This window comes from Hemicordylus capensis, chromosome 1, assembly GCF_027244095.1.
Source record: "Hemicordylus capensis ecotype Gifberg chromosome 1, rHemCap1.1.pri, whole genome shotgun sequence".
NCBI classification, from domain to species: domain Eukaryota; kingdom Metazoa; phylum Chordata; class Lepidosauria; order Squamata; family Cordylidae; genus Hemicordylus; species Hemicordylus capensis.
Genome location: NC_069657.1, coordinates 12,663,200 through 12,683,859, shown reverse-complemented (window position 1 = coordinate 12,683,859; position 20,660 = coordinate 12,663,200). Strand labels below are relative to the sequence as shown.

At 45.2% G+C, this 20,660-nt stretch overlaps 1 protein-coding gene across 3 annotated transcripts in view; it reads right to left on the bottom strand.

The window, feature by feature from the left end:
* The window catches only part of MNAT1 (MNAT1 component of CDK activating kinase), a 191,285-nt gene that overhangs the window by 26,293 nt on the left and 144,332 nt on the right, over positions 1-20,660 (bottom strand). Inside the window, exon 8 of one of the 3 annotated variants that reach the window (XM_053259488.1) lies at positions 14,579-14,648. The exons of the other annotated variants lie outside the window; for them this stretch is intronic. Coding sequence (XP_053115463.1) covers positions 14,579-14,648 — 70 coding nt within the window. The remainder of the gene's footprint in view (positions 1-14,578; positions 14,649-20,660) is intronic. 3 annotated transcript variants of the gene reach the window in all.

Sequence of the window (20,660 nt, the reverse complement as noted above, 5' to 3'; positions counted from 1 at the left end):
CACTTTAAAAGGTGCCTCTTTACCTGGTTTTTTGTCCTGTATAGCTGAAAAATCAGCTACCTTCCACACCAGCCAACATGCTTTGCTCAGGATCACCTTTCCCTGATGTTCTACTATCATGTTTAAGGCAAAGGGCCATAGCTCAATACTAGAACAAATGTTTTGCATTAAGAAGGTCCCAGGTTCAATCCCTGGGATCTACAACTACAAGGTAAGATAACAGGTAGGGCTGTGCATGGACCATTTGCAGAATTCAGACTGAACCGCGTCTCTGGTTCAGTCAAACCGACCAGCTTGACTGCTCAAACCAGTTCGAAGAGGTTTGCAATTGAACTGCTCAAACCAGCCCAGTTCGCAGTGGACTGGTCAATCACAAACCGGTTCTGTACATCCCTAATAACAGGCAATGCCTGTTATTAATAACCCTGGAGAAATACTGCTAGTCTGAGCAGACAATACTAGACTAGATGGAGCAGTCATCTGACTCCGTGGAAGTGGATGGCAGCTTCTTCTGCTGCAGTCCCTTAATCCTGTGATTAAGTATTTTATACTTTGATTAGAAATTTTATTAATCAGGTTTAAAGTGCCATTACCTATCCCAAGCCCTTGAGGCCACAGTAAAAATCTAAACAGATTTCCAAATACTTGAAATGTCTAATAAATTGTTAGCACACTGCATTTTTAAAAAAAAATTCCAACAAACCCAAGTGGGGTTTATTTTGTCAAATCCAACTCTATTCAATTGCCTCTGTAACAAGAAGAAAGTAAATGATATACCAGAACTGGGAGGCAAGCCAAGTTCTTATGAAGAACATTGAATACTTATGGCATAATTGCAGGTTACTATGCTGATTGCCAAAACCTGGGTGGTTGTGGGGGTGCATACTCTAAGATTCAGTGTCGTGAACAGAATGATCTTCTGCTAACCCAAAGCAGATTGCACCAAAATAAAATAAAATGGGGCGGGGGGGATATAAAGTAACTTTAGATTTCAAGTCTTAGCAGTAATCTTTTGTTTGTTTATTTATTTATAAAATCTTAGGGAGATTTACAATCTTTAAAGGGCTAATTCTTATAAGTGTATTTGGTGTGGCAAAGTATCACAGAATTTGCTTTAGAGAGATAAAATAAGCATAAGCTAGTGCTGGATGCCCACAGACCCAGAAATTAATGTGACAATAAACCTCTTCCCTGTCATGTATAAATTAATTTTCCATTTTTATCCCTAACAGAAATAAATATAGTTCAAAAGTTTCAAACGGTGGGAGGAAGGGAATATCTGAAGACAGGAAAGAAAGGAAAAAACCAAAAGCAGGGATTTAATCAAGTATAGAAACTGAAAGAAACTCTCTGCCATTGATAGGATTTGGAGCAGAACGAAGAAGTTACAAGAATGAAAAACTTATGGCCCTATGCTGATTTTTTCAAGAAGAAAAACCAACCACAAAGTTATGAAACTGTGAAAACTGAACCATTTTCATCAGTGTTTATTTTTGCTTCAAGACTGCATTCAGCATTTTCCTTGGCCACAAAAACATGTAATCATAAATGTTTTCATATTCCTCTCCAAAAGAAGTTCTTGACGCAAATAAAATAAAATTATGTTGCACAAAACAATGCACAAGAACCCAAATGAAAATGCAACTGACCACGTTGAAGAACCGCAGCTGTGAATGAAAATAAAATGGAGATCAAGCCTAGAGCCAACCTAGAAGAAGGAAAGGTAAACATTTGTAGAGTGCCTTTTATAAAAAAAAAATGTTTTCAGAAGAGCTGGGAAGGGTGGTCCAGAGGTCAGAGTGCAAACCCTGGATTTCAGTCTCTGCTCAGTGTGTGCGCATGCATGCACACACACACCCCTATGGCCTGCTCTGCCCATTCCAGAGACCTGGGTTGGGCACCATTTCCCTGCTCCCTACACCACCTGGGCTGCTGCCTGGAGGTGAAAGCTGCAGGCAGTCTGAGTCAGTATAGTAACATCAAGCATCAGGACTCTCCTCACCCTGGGAATCATGTGGTCCCTGTAAGCCAGGCCTGCTCAACTTTGCCCCCCCCCCCCACCAGCTGTTTTTGGACTACAACTCCTTAAATCCCCAGCCACAGTGGCCAGGGATTATGGGAGTTGTAGGCCAACATCTGCAGGAGGGCCGAAATTGAGAGGCCCTGCTTAAGCCAATCCCATGTCACTGCTTGCTATATAGCTTCAGGGTGCACTCCCCTCTCTCACTCCTGGCCATGTGTCACTGAGAGAAGCCACCATGCAACCTACTCACTTCTGGGCTCTGCCCGCTTGCCACCTCCTACACCAGCCTCCTGTTCCGTTCTGCCCTGCCTTTTAAACCCAACAACCGGGAAACTGGCTTGGCCTCTTGTCTGGGCTACAAGCTCCATCCCAGCCTGTCGGTTCTGCTTCCCGGTAACTGCAACCTTGCCAGCTACTGGAGCCAGACTCCGCTAGCACTCAGAACTGGGCACCTGACTCCTCTGCACCATGCTTGTATAAGCAAGCCCTACTGTTACCTTTGCAAAACTGTCAAAGAACCCTGGCAAATGTGTGTACGCCCTTCTTACAGGTCAGCTTCCTCTTTCCATTTGAGCCTACAGACAAATAATCAAGGCCATGCACAGTGGTCTAGGAGGTGGATCCACAATGCTCGGGCATTGCTATCTGGCCAAATGACAGTTCCCATCACATTTTACAACCACAATGATTCAAATCTAGGCCTATTTTCCATTGGTGCCCCAAAACAGTGCTTCAGTTTACAGAAACCAACACACAGAATTCCTAATTCAAGGCAACAGGGCAGAAAAAAATAATGTACACACTAGAGTTTGTGTGAAAAATCTTAAGAGGGAGATTTTAACTAGAAACAGAGGGCTGGTTTTGCCTAATGTTTGATCCAAACCACCATAGTTTTTTTGGTCTATCAACTGGTGGTTGGGATCCAAAACTGGACTGTGGGGAAAGCTAAGCTGGGTCATAACTATTTTTTTTTTTTAAAGCAAGGGGGAAAGAGAGGATGAAGCAAAAACGTGGGGTGGGAGGCACGGAGAGAGATAGTGTGCAAGGGTGTGCAAGAGGAGACATACAAAAAATAGGCCCAGCAAAATCAGGGAGTAAGGGCCACAATTTATTGGGACAAAGCACTGGACTCTGAGCAGAGAGGATACTTAAAACATTTTACATATACAGGCAAGTTCGGCTCCCAAGCAGGACTGGTAGAGGAGAGTACCAAGTGCCTTACTATATGCTGCTACAAGCAGATCTTGTAGCAGCAACCATGAATTGTCCCCTTTGCTAAGCAGGGTCCACCCTGGTTTGCATATGAATGGGATTGGGCCGCTCTGAGAGGAGCTTCTGCAAACTTGCATCATGCAGAAGGTTCCAAGTGCCCTCTCTGGCATTTCCAAGATAGGGCTGAGAGAGATTCCTGCCTGCAACCTTGGAGAAGCTGCTGCCAGTCTGGGAAGACAATACTAAGCTAGATGAGCCAATGGTCTGACTCAGTATAAGGCAGCTTCCTATGTTCCTAAACTCCAGTTTGTAGAACCCCTCAGTGATCAACCACTATTCTAAATTAGTTCAAGGGCACAACCCAAGATAAATCTATCACCTCTGCTAATTTACATTTGATTGTGTTCAGCTCTTCACCCGAAGTTTGGTCACATGACATGCTTGGGGAATTTCTCTTGTTTTAAGACCTCCTCTATGGCTGTGAGCAGCCATTTTGCAAGTGCTGCTCCTTCTAGCCATCCAGTGGCAGAAAAGGGTTCTGCATCATACAAATGCTTCCATTTTGTTCCTCAGATTCTACCACTGCCCTTGCAATTTTGGGGAGGAAACAGTGGCTTCACAACTATAATGTAAGAGGAAATTCTGCTCTTGGGAGAATAAGAGACTCAAGGGTTTGCTTGGCTCCTCTGAAGATGAGAGAAAGACTAACTTTCTAAATTTAAAATAAATGTTTTAAATGGGATGCATGCTCTATAGTGGGGGTTCCCAACATGTGGTGCTCCAGATGATGATGAACTACAACTCCCATCATCCCCAGTCACAATAAATTGTAGCTGGGGGAGACAGGAGTTGTAGTTCAGTAACATCTGGAGTACCACATGTTGGGAACCCCTGCTCTGGAGTCTCTCTTGGAGTTGCACTTCTTGCCTTAAGAGGCTGTCCTTTGCTTTCTTAAGCAAACTGGCAACGGAGACCCTGTTCTAAAAACAGGTCCCAAATCCTTGGCAGCAACTGAGCTTTTCTAACAAAGCTCAGCCAGAATGGTGTGTGGCAAGACTCTGCTGTTTCAGCTGCTGTATCCCTACAAAAGGGCAAAGATGTGCTGAACACACGCAAAAAAAGCTCATCAAAACTCAAAAGAAACACAATTCTGGCCCTACAGTGAATTTCTACCATTCCGGCATCATCAGAAACACAAGGATCCACTTCAGTAGCCCTGTTGGGCTGCAAATGGTTTTTGTTGTTGTTGTTGTTGTTTTGCTATTTTGTATTCAATTTCTTGGGGAATAAAGAACAAAAATATTCCATTCTTGAGACTGCTGGGGGACTCATGGAAAACAAAAGCTAGCAGTTCTTTTAAAACCAAACGTTTACTTCCAAACCAACCCAAATATTGGATTCACTAAAAACCCTTATGGTTCCAATTAATTCTCCAAGGGAATACGTGTCCCAATTGAAACAGAAGGATGAGATTTCCCTTCGTTTTCATTTTGAGTTAAAGACACGATTTCAATCTTAAGCACAGAAGCAGATATGTGGTTAAACCTGCTACCATGTTGTTCATAAGGCCAATAGATTTCTGCCACGATAATTCTAGGTGATTTCACAACGCTGTTTTCTTGTTGTGAAACACAGACCCTGTGTCTAGGGGCAAGTCAGGGCTGCAGGGTGGCAGTACTCCCAATCCAGACCTGGAGAATGTGTGGGCCCCTGAGATCAATTGCTAAAACTCAGGGCCTTGAGCTGAAGCCAGAATGAGGTCTTCAGCCAGCAGCCAAGGCCTGGAGTACAATAGGTACTTGCTTATTGCTGACCAGGCAAGAGTTGAAGGCCAGGTTCCTGGAATTTATACTGGGCATGGCACCATACCACCAGCCAGTCATTGCAGTAGATGTTGCATAGCCTGAACCCTTCTGTGCCTGACAAAGAAGGACTCCTGAGCACAGACGGTCACCAGGCAAGGTCTTAAGAGTCCAGATCAGGCCTGCTCAACTTTGGTCCCCCAGCAATTTTTGGACTACAACTCCGATAATTCCCAGCCACAGTAGTCAACTGCCAGTTGTAGGCCAACATCTAAATGAGGGCCGAAGTTGAGCAAGTCTGGTCTAGACTCAAGCCCCTGTTTCAAGTCCTCGAGCCCTTGTGAGCTTAACAAGGGCACGGGGGATATGATCATTTCGCCCGTCTTCCTCCCACAACATGCCAACATGCCAACTAACTGTGCCCACCTTGGTATGAATGAATCCTCAGAGCAGATGGCCTCTGCACAGAACACTAGCAGGAGAGAACATTTGCCACCTTCCCTGTTTGTGGGCTACCCAGAGGCATTGGGTTGGCCACTGTGAGAAAAATGATGATAGTAGGCCTTTTGTCTGACGATCCAAGAGGGGTCTTCCTACATTCACACACACACAAGGCATGGGCTGTTTAGGCTGGCATTTTGCAGAAAACAGAAGCAGGAGGGATCCATGCAGAGAAATGTTTAGAGTTGGTACAATCCCATCATAGTGTCATGATCCCAAATCTGGGACTCCTCCCAATTAGAAGACAAAGCAGATAGTTTTGAAACTACACAGGGTAAAGGAGAAGAGTAAAACCCAAACCCTGGGTGAACCTGCATTGCCATAAGCCCCCACACCAGGAGAACCTGGGGAATGTATGCTAGCACCCTCAGCACAACCCAAGGACCAAGTCCTGCTTCATCCTCTGACTTGGAAAACCTGCCATCCCTAGTAGAGGTCGCCAGCGCCACCACTTAAATAATCAGGTATGGTCTCTTTAAGAAACTGAGCCCCCTGCTAACAGAGCAAAGAGGCACCTTTTTAAAGTTTTGATTCTCTTTACTTAGCAGGAGGAGAGCAACTGGCCCTATCCATCCCCAGCACAGCTTCCCTCCAGTGGCTGCTGCTGGTGTCTCTCTTATATTTCTTTTTAAGATGGTGAGCCCTTTAGGGACAGGCAGCCATTTCATTCATTCATTCATTCATTCATTCATTCATTCATATGTAAACCATTTTGGTTTACATAGATATAAATAAATATTTATAAACATCAATTACCTGAGCTGCGCTGATGACACCACTCTGATAGCTGAGAATGTGGATGATCTGCAAGCTCTAGTAATGAAAGTTGAGGAGCACAGAGAAAAAAAATGGGACTACAACTAAATGTTAAGAAGACTAAACTAATGACATTGGGTACAGCAACCAGCCTCAGAATTGACACTGAAGACACTGAAGTGGTGGATAGCTTCTGCCTTTTAGGATCGACAATCAACAGTAAAGGATCCAGCAGTCAAGAAATAAGCCATAGTCTAGCACTTGGTAGGGTTGCAATGAAGGCCTTGGAAAGGAAATTTAGATGCCGTGACGTGTCTATACCTACAAATATTAGAATTGTCCGGCCCATGGTTTTTCCCATGACTCTAAGGATGTGAAAGCTGGACTTTGAAGAAGCAAGATAGAAAAAACATTGACGCTTTTGAACTTTGATGCTGGAGAAGACTTTGAAGGATACCATGGACAGCCAGGAAAACAAACAAATGGATCATAGAGATCAATCAATCCAGAATTTTCAATGCAGGCACAAATGACCAGGCTCAGACTATCTTACTTTGGACACATTATGTGAAGACCCAGCTCCCTTGAGAAGTCCATAATGCTGGGAAATGTTGAAGGAAAGAGAAGAAGAGGACGACCAGCAGCAAGGTGGATGGACTTGATTACAAGAGCCACGAATGCCCCACTGAGAGATCTGAAAGGCCAAGCTGAAGACAGGTCATCCTGGAAAGAAACTAGCTATGTGGTCACTAAGAGTCGACACCAACTTGACGGCACTTAATCAATCAAACCGCTTTGGGAACTTTCATTGATAAGCGGCATATAAACCTTTGTCATAGTATTTGCAAGGAAGAGGCGGAGCCAACTCACACTGCCTGGACAGCAGCCATAAAAACTGACAGTCTGCTCCAAGAAGCAGCTGGAGCAACGCTACCAGTCTGTTTGGCCACACAAGTTGCCTCAGACCAGGAGGCAGCAATCTTTGGCATGCAGTTGTTGTTGATCCACAACTCCCAAGGTTGCCAAACTCTGTAGAGACCATGCTGGGCCCTGAAACATAACAACAGAAGAGGCATTCCCGCCTGTTTAAGAGGAAGGAGGTATACCTAAAATGGCACCATTTGCTATTGTTGTTCGCATTGTGTGTGTGTATTTGGGGGGGGGGGACAGCTGCATAATCCAGCTGGAACACCTTTTGAGTTTACCAAATCCTCTCTAATAAAACGCTTGGTGTCCGTCCGTGGACGGACACCAAGCGTGTGTCCGTGCATCCCTCGGCTGTTCTGAGCATGCGCAGACTGCATGCTCAGAACAGTCCGAGGGAAACACGACCACCAGAACCCAGCGGCCATGTTGAGCGGCCAGAAGGTGCCGCCCCAAAAAAGCCAGGGAAGAGGCGGCAGGGGAGATTAGCCAAGGCGGCGGCAGAGACAGAGACCGCGACGGGGAGACGGCCGCCGCCCGCTCTCCCGCCCTCCCAGCTGCCCAAATTCTCCTTCCCCGCTTCCCCCCCCCCAAATGATTAAGGGCCAAAATGGCCCAGGAAAATGCCTCCGCGGCCGCCGCCACAGCCACCAACCGCCCTCCCAGCTGCCCAAGACGTTACCCGTAGCAGCCCGCAACAGTCGGGCGAACTGAAAGCAGTTTTTGTGCAGAAGAGAGGAGCTCCCGAACAGAGCTCCTCTCTGTGCTTAGCCAATGCCCAAACTGCTGCTATGGACGGAAAGGACGCAATAGGCGTCCTTTCCGTCCATAGCAGCAGTTTGGGCATTGGCTAAGCACAGAGAGGAGCTCTGTTCGGGAGCTCCTCTCTTCTGCGCAAAAACTGCTTTCCGTTTGCCCGACTGCTGCGGGCTGCTTCGGGTAAGGAGGTCTCGGGCAGCTGGGAGGGCGGGGGGGGGGAGGCCAGAGGGAGTGGGGCAGGGGGGGAAAACTCTCCCCTACTAGCGCCCGTTATTACAACGGGCCAGAAAAAGTTAGTAGTTTATAATCAATTAAAAATTTGCAGCCCTTAGTGAAATGTGCCTCTGAACAGAAGTGTGCCTCCTTGAGCCTTGAGCACTTTTGAGTGCGAAGATTCAGCACAGCTCCACATGAAGCCTAGCAGCGTCAGGCCAAACCACCATCCCCTCTCCGGCCTACCGACTCCATCAAGTTCTACTGTGTGCTTAAGAAGGGAAACGAAGCGAAGCCAAGTGTGAATTACCAGCCCCGTCAGAATAAGCGATAAAACCCTCCACAAACTTCAATGCAGACAAACATTTGGGAAGAGCTTAAGAAAATATATTATTTAGAAAGTGTGAATGGCTGTTTGTGTGAAAGAGAAGCAATAAAGAGAGGCACAGGAAAGCATTTCCCGCACTGCAGGTGGACAAGAGGTTGATCCAACTATCCCCCATGAACTGGTCTAATTCCCTTTTAAAGTCATCTAAGCCTCAGATGGTGCAGAATGGGTCTCTCAGTGGTGATTAGCCGTGACAGGTCTATGGAGCCTTATGTTCAGGGACATGACTAAATGATGCATAGTGGGTTAAGTACTTGAAAGCCCCTGTGCCCCTTGGCACACCTTCGCCTCATGGGAGGGCCGCCCCTTCCATGGGGGGTGCTCCCTTTTGTCCCAGTACAAGAACTCCCTTCTCCTTCAGTAGAGTTTGCATAGGATAGTTTCTCCTTGCACTGTGCCTTTAACAGGGATGCCATTTTGGGTTTCAGCCATGGGGGTGGGAAAGATTAAGGACAGAGCAAATGTCATGACAAGGTCAAAGGTCTGCTCTTGGAATCTACTCAAGTTTAAATTGCCAAAATGCACTGCACTATAAGGAAATTCTTTTATTGTGGCTCCTTTCTAACATGACCAAAGATATGGCTGCTCCTGAGAAATAACCACATATCTGACATATGGGGGTGGGCAATCTCCCCCACTGCCATCCCTAACTGTAGACATGATCTTTAAGTATCACCTCTAAATGTTATCGTGATACAAAACGTAAATCGAAGTCATTTCATAACATGCACACCAAACCATGTGGCTGTCCTATCTGAATTATGAAACACAAGTATTTTCATCACTGTGCCCTTCATATTGCTTGCCAAAGTGCTCATAGACATTTAACAAAGGTACCTCCAACCAGCTTTCTCCAGAGAGATGGATTCTGGGGGGAAACTTAACTGAAACATGAATTAACAACATATTAAATAGTCAAGAAATACCAATTTCTATAATGAAGAGGCAAAATGTGTGCAAAATGCAAGTGCATACATCAGAGTTAATAATAAACCTAAATCAACTATTATTACCAGACGTAATGCTTAGACTCTCTTTGAAGTATTTTCAAATAAATCGTTTTACTGCATGGAGGGAGGGAGAGAGAGAGAGAGAGAGAGTACAAACTTGTGAAAGTAGTCTAGGTAGTGGGAAAAGTCTCTCTGGAAGGTACATTTTCATAGACATCAATATTGATGATTTTTTTAAAAAGAGTTGAGCTCTTTTTTAAAACTTTTCTCCCCCGTGTGTACACACCACCTGCTACAGGCCTATCAATCTGAGCAGGAAAGCATTTCACCTTTGCATCATAAGTAAGAGCAAAAGTGCTTATTAAAACATTAATCACAGTCCATTATATTCTGTCTCTCTGCCAAACGTTTCCCATTACATCACTGAAAAATATCTATTAACTAAAACTTGATTCTGACAAGTTACAGAAGTGTAGTGTTCTTAGGGCTTAGTAACATACAAGCTAGTTTTTTTGTTTTGTTTTTTTTAGAGAAAAACTGTTGGCAGAGGGGGGATGGTTACACAATTGATTTTGCAGGGGCAAGCAAGTATAATGATGGGGGGAGCTGGTGACATTTATGACTGGAAGGGGGTTGATTTAACTTGTGCTACTACTGTCAAATAATTCAAGAATTATTTCAAACTTTGCCTCCTTTTATTAAACACGTGCATTGTGACTGTGCTAAATACCCAGGGCTGGCTAAACAAGGTTTTAATATGCTGAGATACATACTGGGACACGCAAAACGGCGTTGTCTTGCAAAGGTGGGCCAGAGCTGCAATCGTGTCTCACAGGAAATTATAGCAAATGAAAACCACACTCCCCCTTTCTCCCCTCCTACGGCGGAGGATTTATGTTTTTACATTTAGAGCCAGTTCTGCAAAGGAACAAAATACGGGCCGTGTTACCTTCTAGCCCCGACAATGGCTAATCTGTAAAGGCTGCATATGTTCAAGTCATTATTTTATTATTAGAAACATCACATGACTTGGGGGCGTTTAGATTCCAAAACCAGAAAAACAACTTTCTTGATATTGCATGCAAGCTCAGAAACTCAACTTAACTGATGATCTGGAATGTGTTTAAAATGTATTAATGCTGGATTGAAGGCCACCACTATGAAAATTTTAAAAACATGCACACATGCATCCCCTTTCTAAGCCATACTAGGGTAGCCAGTTCAGTTACTCAAGTGCCAGCCATGGTAGGATTGGGTCTTAGGGGTGTGTATGAAACAGATTTTGTGTTTTGTTTCGAGCTTGAAACAAAACGCAGACAACCGAAACCTTTCGTAGGAACAGCAGTCGACCTGGTTGTTTTGACAGAACAAAACTCGAAACATTTGCCATGTTGAAATGTTTCAAGTGTTTCAGCCATAGGGAACAATGGGGAAACTCAAAACACCCCACTATTCCCCATGGGCAGCTCCTAGGGATACAAAAGTGGGTTGGGCGGTAGGACATGATAGGTGCTATCTACCACCCAACTGACAAAAGAAATGGGCAAGCAGGCGATTTTAAACAAATTTTTAACCTTTCCCCCAAATCTCCGTAGGATCACAAGCCAGTGCCAGAAAACCATTCAGCAAGGGGAAAACAGGCCTCCAAGATGGCACTCAAAATATCAAACCATTTCAAAATGAAACGGGGTTGTTTTGTTCCAAGCTCAAAACAGGCCTTTTATTTAAAGAGTGTTTTGTTTTGAGCTCAAGGCACTCAAAACAGCCAGTTCCGAGTCAAAACGTTTCGATGTTGAAACATTTTGCACATCCCTATTGTGTCTTTCCATTTATCTGAGCAAACATGACACTTTGCTTTATACTGCCAAGATTGTGGTTGAGCTAAATTAAAGCTTGCCTCCCAAAGAAGTCCCGTTTGGTCAACAATCTTCCTCATGCAATGGAAAAAGCAAAGCATATATCCGGAACAAAGTGGGTATCTGCTTGTTTTCAAGAGACAAGGTGAGGCATTCGCCTCAAGTGGCAAGTTCCTGAGACACCAGAAGGGCGGCAAGAAAGATGCCCCCCACTGCTGCTATCGTAGCAGCTCTTCGGGACCTACCTGACCCTTGGAAGCTTTGCATGGAAAACTCCTCCTCACACTCCTTGCAAAACTAGCAAGAAGCCTGAGGAGAGAAAGGGGGGCTGCTGGCAACTTTCCCTCCTTCCTGACCCCCCCCCACACTTTCAAAGGTTGTAGAGGTCAGTTTTGAAAGGGAGCCGGCCCCCACCAGGGTCGTGGGGCAAGGCAGTATTTAACTCTTCGCCTCCGGCACCACAATAATTTGGGCCACTCGCTGCTTCACACACCTCAACACACACACACACACACACAATGCACACTGCACCACACCCATATATAGAACTACTTCAGGACACCTCACTGAGTAAGGAAATCTCTAAACAATGAGACTATCATACATTCATTCCAAATCATGTCATTGACATGGACACCTGAAGCTTTAGAGGGGTCAGGAACACAATTTACTACACACCTTTATTAAAACTAGCCTTCTCAAATTGGAGGAGGAGGAGGAGGAATGTAGCATTTGAACCATGGACTGATCTCTGCTAACCAAGTTTGGTTTCCTGGATTTCACACTGGAAAAGGAAAGTGAAGACCAGTGATCCCTCTTAAAGGGATTCCCGGATAGTGTTGACTACAATGCCCCTCAACCGCAGCTCTAATGGCCTTTGGCTGGGGATGATAGGAGTTGAAATCAACATCATCTGGGAATCCTTATTACAGGGAATACAAGCTAAAGATGCTCTTTAGTTTATTCAGGTTACAATGCACCATATTGTACTGCTGCAGGCACTAGTCATATTCTCCCCAGTGATCCAATTAACAAGGCTAACATGCTGCCACGTCGTCAATTTATCAGCTCAAGTCTTTTGTGTGGAGATTTACAAACCTTTTGCCTTCGAGGGAGTTATCTGTTAAAAGGAAGCACTGTGCTTTGCAAAGGATTCCGGTAGGTGTGGTAGAGTGGGCAACTAATTCATAAAGGATGCTGGTCCACTGGGCCTCACTTTCACTCACATAAGAACATAAGAACAGCCCTGCTGGATCAGGCCCAAGAAGGCACATCTAGTCCAGCATCCCGTTTCGCACAGTGGCCCACCAGATGCCGCTGGAAGCCTACAGGCAGGAGTTGAGGGCGTGCCCTCCCTCCTGCTGTTACTTCCCTGCAACTGGTACTCAGAGGCATCCTGCCTTTGAGGCTGGAGGTGGCCCACAGCCCTCCGACTAGTAGCCATTGATACTCCATGAAGTTATCCAAACTTTCCTCCATGAAGTTATCCAAACCCTTCCTAAAGCCATCCAAGTTGTTGGCTGTCACCACATCTTGTGGCAGAGAATTCCACAAGTTGATTTTGCATTGTGTAAAAAAGTACTTCCGTTTGTTGGTCCTAAATTTCTTGGCTATCAATTTCATGGGATGACCCCTGGTCCTAGTGTTGTGTGAGAGGGAAAAGAATTTCTCTCTCTCCACTTTATCCACACCATGCATGATTTTATAGACCTCTATCATGTCTACACCAAGTGCTTCCCTACAGATGCATACCACAGAGAAGCTTCACTATTACCAAGCTTCCCACTGAGAAGTTCCTCAAAAAAACCCCAAGGAACCCCAAGATTCCCCACAGTCTGAAAACCATTGCTAAGAGCACTTTCACTCTGCATTCACTCCGCTTTGTTACATGTGACCGCTGCATGTCTAACATTTCTGGTCCTGAAGAGAGAAAGATAATAATTTACACTCGCCCTACAATTTAGCATTCTGTAGGCCCTACTACCTTCACCTCATGAAAACAGAGACGGTTCTAGAATAAAATGGTATAATTACATTTCCTACAGTGACCTCGTAATCTCTGGAGTATTTACTCTAGACTAAACAACCCCCTTCAGCTGCCCCGTGTCTGATTGTCAATGAAAGAAGCTTGTTTGACAACTGCTTGAAGCAGAAACGCTTTTTTCCCCCATGATTGCATTAAAAAGTGAAAAAACACACTCTACCAGACAAGTATTCAGAGCACACAGGCTCGTCTTAGATCAATGAGTTAATTCTGAAGGCAAACGCCAACGAAAACAATTACCATGGACATTCTGCTGTCAGGTCCAGGCTTTTGAGGTTAATTTAGTGGCAACATGTATGATGGAAGCCGACTTGGAATCTAAGTAACTGCACAGTTTTGTGCAGGCTTCCTTTTCTGTTTCTTTATACGTTTTCCATATTCTTTGGTTTTATATTCCTCCCGGGACCGTTAACAGTTACAGAACCCACACTAAACCCACAGGTGGGCAGACAGGAAGTCAAAATTCTGTTTCATAAGCAGTCCACTACTAACATATTCTGCTAACGACCTTGACAGAGGAGCTCCTTGCAAAAACTCCATATACTACAGGGTGCTGTTTAAAATGCTCAGAAGATATCGTGCCAAAACATCCTCGCTTTTCTAAACAGTGAGGTTTGAGGCTTCTTGGAGCAGGCTACGTTCCTACACTTGGTTTCGATTCAACTGGGCAGTCAGCACTATCTGTTTCCCTCATTACTACTTTTTGTTTTAATAGTCCCAAATATTTCCAAACCTCCACATAACCAAAGTAGCAGCATTCCAAGCATATTAACTTAAAAGCAAAATAAATCCGTTCCTAGAAATCAATGGACCTGATTCAGCTCTTGTCATGAGCAACTGGTCTTGAGCAACAACTAGCTTCCCTGGACAGGGATATGCCTACCCATCCACATCAGAAGACTCATCAGGAGTCAGTTCAAGGGGGCCTGAATGAGCATCTCGACCCATGGACGCACATCTGAAGCCAGACATGTGCCTGTGTCTCATCTGCAGCATGTACATCAGCCAGCTTCAGCACACAGCTGTCTGGTTGCGTAACTGGGGCACACGCTATTTTGTGGCTGTATCTTCTAATCATTTCCTGTTCTGTGGCTCTATTCTCCTGCAAAGTGCATTAAAATCATTTTTCTCACATTCGCCCATCACATACCTGCTTTGCAAAGTAGGATGCAGTGGTGTGGAAAGAAGAGGAGGTGATTCGGTTTCTTGGAACTGATCTCCTAGTGCGATGGACAACATGGAAATCAGGTGGTTAGAACACATTGATCCAGAGCCAACTTACCTATCTGGCTGCCTCCAAGTGACTATTTTTGCTCATTTAATTATTTTAGATGTCATAGATTTGGCCCCAGTAACCTATACCATGCTGTTGTCTCCAAGATAAATGAGAAGTATAAACAAGTAAATACCACATAGGGAGATGGGTTCTTCTTGGACTGTGTATAGATCATTTCTCAGTGAACTGGTTGTAAAGATCCTGCCTTCAGGTTATCGCATCTTGCCAAATTTATTTGGAGACAGTAGCATGAGCAGGAACAATCTGAAAAGTTACTTCTCATAATCAACCCAGATCTTTGCCTGGAAGTTGATCTGTGACCTTCTGCAATGCAAAGCAGATGCTCTTCCACTGAGCTAGTATGGCCCCATCCCCTAAGGAGAATATCTCACCGTGCTCACATGCAGTCCCCCATCCAAATGCAAACCAAAGCAGACCCTGATTAGCAAAAGGGACAATTCATGCTCACTACCACAAGACCAGCTTTTCTCCCCTGGTAGCAGAGAATGGTTAGATGCTACTTAGATACTACTCTTATGCATAAGACAGCAACAGACAACAAAAATAAATCTTTCTAAAAACAAAGAGCTTGGATCCAAATATCTCCTGCCTGAGTGGTACACATGGGGTACAACAATTCACACAAATCCCTGGGTTGTATCCTCCCCACTATATCACACACTGATCTTGAGCGTCCCCCCAAATCTTTGGCATGGCTCACATTGGCTGGAACAGAAAAGAGGATCAGAAGGCCACCCCCTGCACATGAGCAGAAGTATCTTCTGCTCCCACCAGGGAATCTTGGGATCTAAACCAAGATTCATTAGTGTGTACCAGCAATGAACTGGAGAGCCTGTGCCAAGCCACATCTCTCCAGCCCAGACATCACATCCTCTACTTTGTAAGCACTTAACAAGGACAGAGGGAAGAGTGAGTGGGGGGTGGAGGGGGTGTACCTTGGCCTCGCCCTTCTAAGAACCTCTACATTACAGAGAACCAGCAGCCAAACTGGTTTAGGTTGCCAGATTTAAAATAACAAAAGGCTCCTGTATCTCTCAGAGTTTTATAGAAGGGAACATTCCAGCAAGCACAGTTTCTTCCACCATTCTAGTACTGTGGTTTGGTTTGTTGTTGTTGTTTAAAGAATACAGGTGCCAAGTTCTCTCTTTATTTTGTTTTATTTAACACATTCTATTTAAAAAATGGAAAAGGACAACAAAGCAGACCCTTGAATCTCTCAACCTGAGGGTTGGCACACTCTAAGTCAGTGATCTTCACTATTTTTCAAGCAGGGGCCACTTTGGACAAACACAAAGCACAACACCCCACCTTCAGTCTGAGAGACAACACAGAACTGTGCTTTTTCTCCATGCTGGGAGGGCCCTTTAAGAGAGACTGAGCCCTCTCTTAAGAGCTCTATAGATCTAGGAAGGGCTACACGTCCCAGCATGCTGTGCAGGCCTTCTGAGACCATGCAGGGACTCAAGAGAGGACTCTGTTTCCCTTAAAGAAGCCTCATCTGCCCTGGGCAAAGCACAGCATTGCAGTGTGGGAAGAGTTACCTTTGCATGGTGCCAGCGGGGGACGGGACCGTGCAGAGTATTCCATTTCGGCCAAAGCTTTGTGCAGTCCCAATGATCAATTAGGCAGGCAGGGGTACTTTGGGTTGATGGGAGCTGCTATTGGCTCCCCGGCCTTACAGTGAAGAACAATGCCCGAAGTGCTCTCTTGCAGAAGGGCACTAGGAGAGGCACCCAGAGGCTACTCTATAAAATACTTAGCATATGGAAAAACCCGAAGCTGAAAGCAACAACAGAAGCAAAGTCAACATTTTGGTTTCCAAAACAGTGCAAGCAGAGGGGAAAGTGAGATAGATAGATAGATAGATAGATAGATAGATAGATAGATAGATAGATAGATAGATAGATAGATAGATAGATCTGCAGCTTCCAGCAGCTGATGTTTTCCTATGCTAACAGGGGAGTCTTGGGAATCCCAATCAGAATCCAGCACTAGGAAAATTCAGCCCTCACTGGCAAGACCGTTAACTCGTGTTTCCATCTTGCCTGCAGCAAATTACTGTAATCAGCAGTGCCAGAGAGAGAAGTGCCACATGGGAGCCATATAGATATTTTAATCCTTATTTTTACCTTGCAGCAGAAAAGATTTGCACAGCTTTATATCTACATCTGAAAAAATCCTAAGCAACATTTTTTAATACAGTTTGGTTTTTTTTATGCAAGAGACGACAAGAAAGTGAAGGCTTCTGCTAGTGATATGCTTGCCCCATTTGCACTTCTCACAGTATACAGAGCAGTTCCCCTGCTGACTGAGCAAAGAGGCACCTTTTTAAAGTAGTGATTCTCTTTATTTAGCAGGGGGAGAGCAACTGGCCCTGTCCATCCCCAGCACAACATCCCTCCTGTGGCTGCTGCTGGTATCTATCTTATATTTCTTTTTTAGATTATGAGCCCTTTGGAGACCAGGAGCCATTTTTTTCTAAATGTATTTCTTTGATTGTTTATATCTGTGTAAACCGCTTTGGGAACTTCTGTAGAAAAATGGTATATAAATATTGATCGCATTCATATATAGACACATGGAGGTGGGGAAGTGACACAACTGCCCATCACCCACCCAGGTATGCCTGCCCTCCCATTCAAATTGTTTCTAAATCAACAGGAGTCACGAGATACACACAAAGAAAACCAAACAACCCAACGTGACTAGAACAGCAGAAAAAGAGTACTCCTTTTTCTACTGTTCTAGTCACGTTGGGTTGTTTGGTTTTCTTTGTATGCCCTCCCATCCATGCAATGGACATTATTATTATTATTATTATATTATCATTTCGATTTCTATACCGCCCTTCCAAAAATGGCTCAGGGCGGTTTACACAGAGAAATAACAATAAATAAGATGGCTCCCTGTCCCCAAAGGGCTCACATTCTAAAACGAAACATAGGATAGACACCAGCAAGAGTCACTGGAGGTCCTGTGCTGGGGGTGGATAGGGCCAGTTACTCTCCCCCTGCTAAATAAAAAGAATCACCATGGTAAAAGGTGCCTCTTTGCCCAGTTAGCAGGGGCAAACATGATGAGCATAAGGCGCAGGGCATTGTTGTGTATTGCCCTGTAGGGTGAGAGAGTGTGACTGGACCAAGGTCACCCAGTGAGCTTCATGAAGCTAAACCCTGATCTCTCCCAAGGGGACTGCTTCCATGAGGCAAGGTAAGGCAGTCGCCGCAGGCGGCAGATTCCTGGGATGCCAGCAGAGAGGCAAGGTGCCACGCAAACAGCTCTTCGAGGTGAATCTGACCTTGCAAGCTTTGCAAGGAGCCCCTCTCCTTACAAGCTCTTGCAACGTTTGCAAGAAGCACAAGGAGGGAAGATGAGGCTGCTGGCAATTTGCCCTCCTCCCTCCTCCCTGCCCCCGCCCCCCGTCCCACTTCCAAAGCTTGCAAGGGTCCGTTTTAATGGGGGCTGACCCCTACCAAGTTAGCATTTCGTGCCTTGCCCCAGGTGCCACAATCCTTGGCCTGCTCTGGTCCCCGCAATCCTATTCCTTTATTCTAAGCACTCCACCACACTGGCTCCGGATTCCCTCACTCAGGACCAATGTTCCCTCTAAGGTGTGTGCACATGTGCGTGCACACAGGTTTTTTTTTATGCCTGCTCAGTTCATTTTAGATGCTGCTCAGGTTGAATCAGGAAGGCCCCATTCTGAATGCAGGTGCACAGACACTGCCTTGATACTGCCTCCCAGAACAACTCATTTTGTACACAGATGAAGGAAGTTAGAGGGACCACTGCTCAGGACTCTCTGATAAGCTTCTGCAGAACTCCAGGATTCCTTCAAACACGGTTTAAAAGCTACAACATTACAACACGAAGGCTGGTTCCATTTCACTTTGTTTCTCAGTCTTTCCTTTACACACACACACACACACACACACACACACACACACACACACACACACACTGCTGTTATCATAGACAACAGCAAAATGTCATGTCCCTAAAATAATATTGCAACTTGATTGCTGAAATTTATTGCTTACCAGCCAGTTTCCAAAAACGATGTGCAGACTTCAGCTTCTCCAGCTCCCAGAAGCAAAAGCTCTCTCTTCCCGCCGCCCCCGCCATGGAAAGATGTTGCCAATGCAGTGTATTACATTTTGTCCTGCAGCTTTCTGAATTGACTTCTGGTAGCGTTTTCTATTGATTTCCGAGACATTGTTTATTACTTTCAGGACATTCCATGAGATGGGTCCTTCAAAACAGACCGGCTTTTCTAATATCATTCATAAGATACTTGTTGCAGCCTTCTCAGCAAAATCGCGGCATCTTTCACTGAGTAGCTGCGGCTCAGGGGGAAGGCACAGTCTACCGTTGGCTGCTAGCCTTGATCGATATTTGCTACCTCCAGATTCAGAGGCAGGATGCCTCTGAATACCAGTTGCAAGGAAGCAACGGCAGGAGAGAGGGCATGCCTCCATCTTCTGCTTGTGGACTTAACAGAAGAACAGCCCTGCTGGATCAGGCCCAAGGAAGCCCACCTAGCCTAGCATCCTGTTTCCATACCTGTCAAGTTTTGGATTTGAAAATAAGGGAAATTTTCCGACACCTGCCGCGAGCCATCCCACCACCACAACCAAGCTCCAGTATCTCTCTCTTCTATGTTCTTAGAAAGAGGTTATTTCCACCCTTCTCTAGTCTTCCACCCCTGTCCCCGCACACATATCTACTCCTACTTTTAACTCACCGATTTCAAACATCAGTTTCTCGCAAAGGTAATTCAAAACCACTGTCTTGAAGCAAAGGGGAGTCCAGTCCTAACACATCTTCACACCTTCCTTTTTGGAACTTCCAGGATAAAAGTTTGCTACATGCTCCCATGCAAGAAAATGTAATACAATTCGAAGGCTTTCACCACTGAGGTACCAGTGAATAAAGTGGCACCCGTTTCTATTGGCCGGGAATATCTTCAATCCGGTTCCAGTCTCCAGAGAGATTTTAAAAAACTAGAGTGACACACAGGCTTGAACTTCCGGTAGAAATAGAAACCCTAGACGTTGAGTCGCATCTCTCTGTCTCTCAGCAAATCTATGTTGCAAACCCCCATAAGCTTTTCAAAGGACGCTGGGTGGGGGAAAGCCCTGCTCCGACCGTGAGAGCAATTGCAGCGGTACTCTTATTCTATCACTACGGCAGTTCTCGGCACTTCCGATCTTCGGTTTTCCACTCTATCTTCTCAGTACAAAGGATAAGATGCGTTTACCATGGCGTTACCAAAGCCTAGAGCGACAAAACTCTGCTATAGACCCAACAATCCTAGACTAGCCGGGGCATCCGCGACACAAGCACGATCACTGACAGAGTTCAGTTTGGAGTGGCAGAGAGGATTTTTAAACAATTATATAATACGGGAGATTTCCGGGAAAATACTAATACGGGAGGATGGCGGGAAAGAGGGGTAAAATACGGTAGTTTCCCAGCTAAAACGGGAGACTTGACAGCACTGCCTGTTTCACCCAGTGGCCCACCAGATGCCTCTGAGAAGCCCACAGGCAGGAGTTGAGGGCATGCCCTCTCTCCTGCGGTTGCTCCCTGCAACTGGTACTCAGAGGCATCCTGCCTCTGAGGCTGGAGGTGGCCTAGAGCCACCAAACTAGTAGCCATTGATAGACTTGTCCTCCGTGAATTTGTCCAAGCCCCTTTTAAAACTATCCATCCCACATAGTGGCCATCCCACATCCCGTGGCAGATAATTCTGATGTGCTGTGTGAAAAGCTACTCATTTTTGTTGGTCCTAAATTTCCCAGGCTTCATTTTCATGGGATGACCCCTGGTTCTAGTGTTGTGAGAGAGGGAGAAAAAATTCTCTCTGTCCACTCTCTCCACTCCATGCATAGTTTTATATACCTCTCTCATGTCTCCCCTTAGTTGCCTCTTT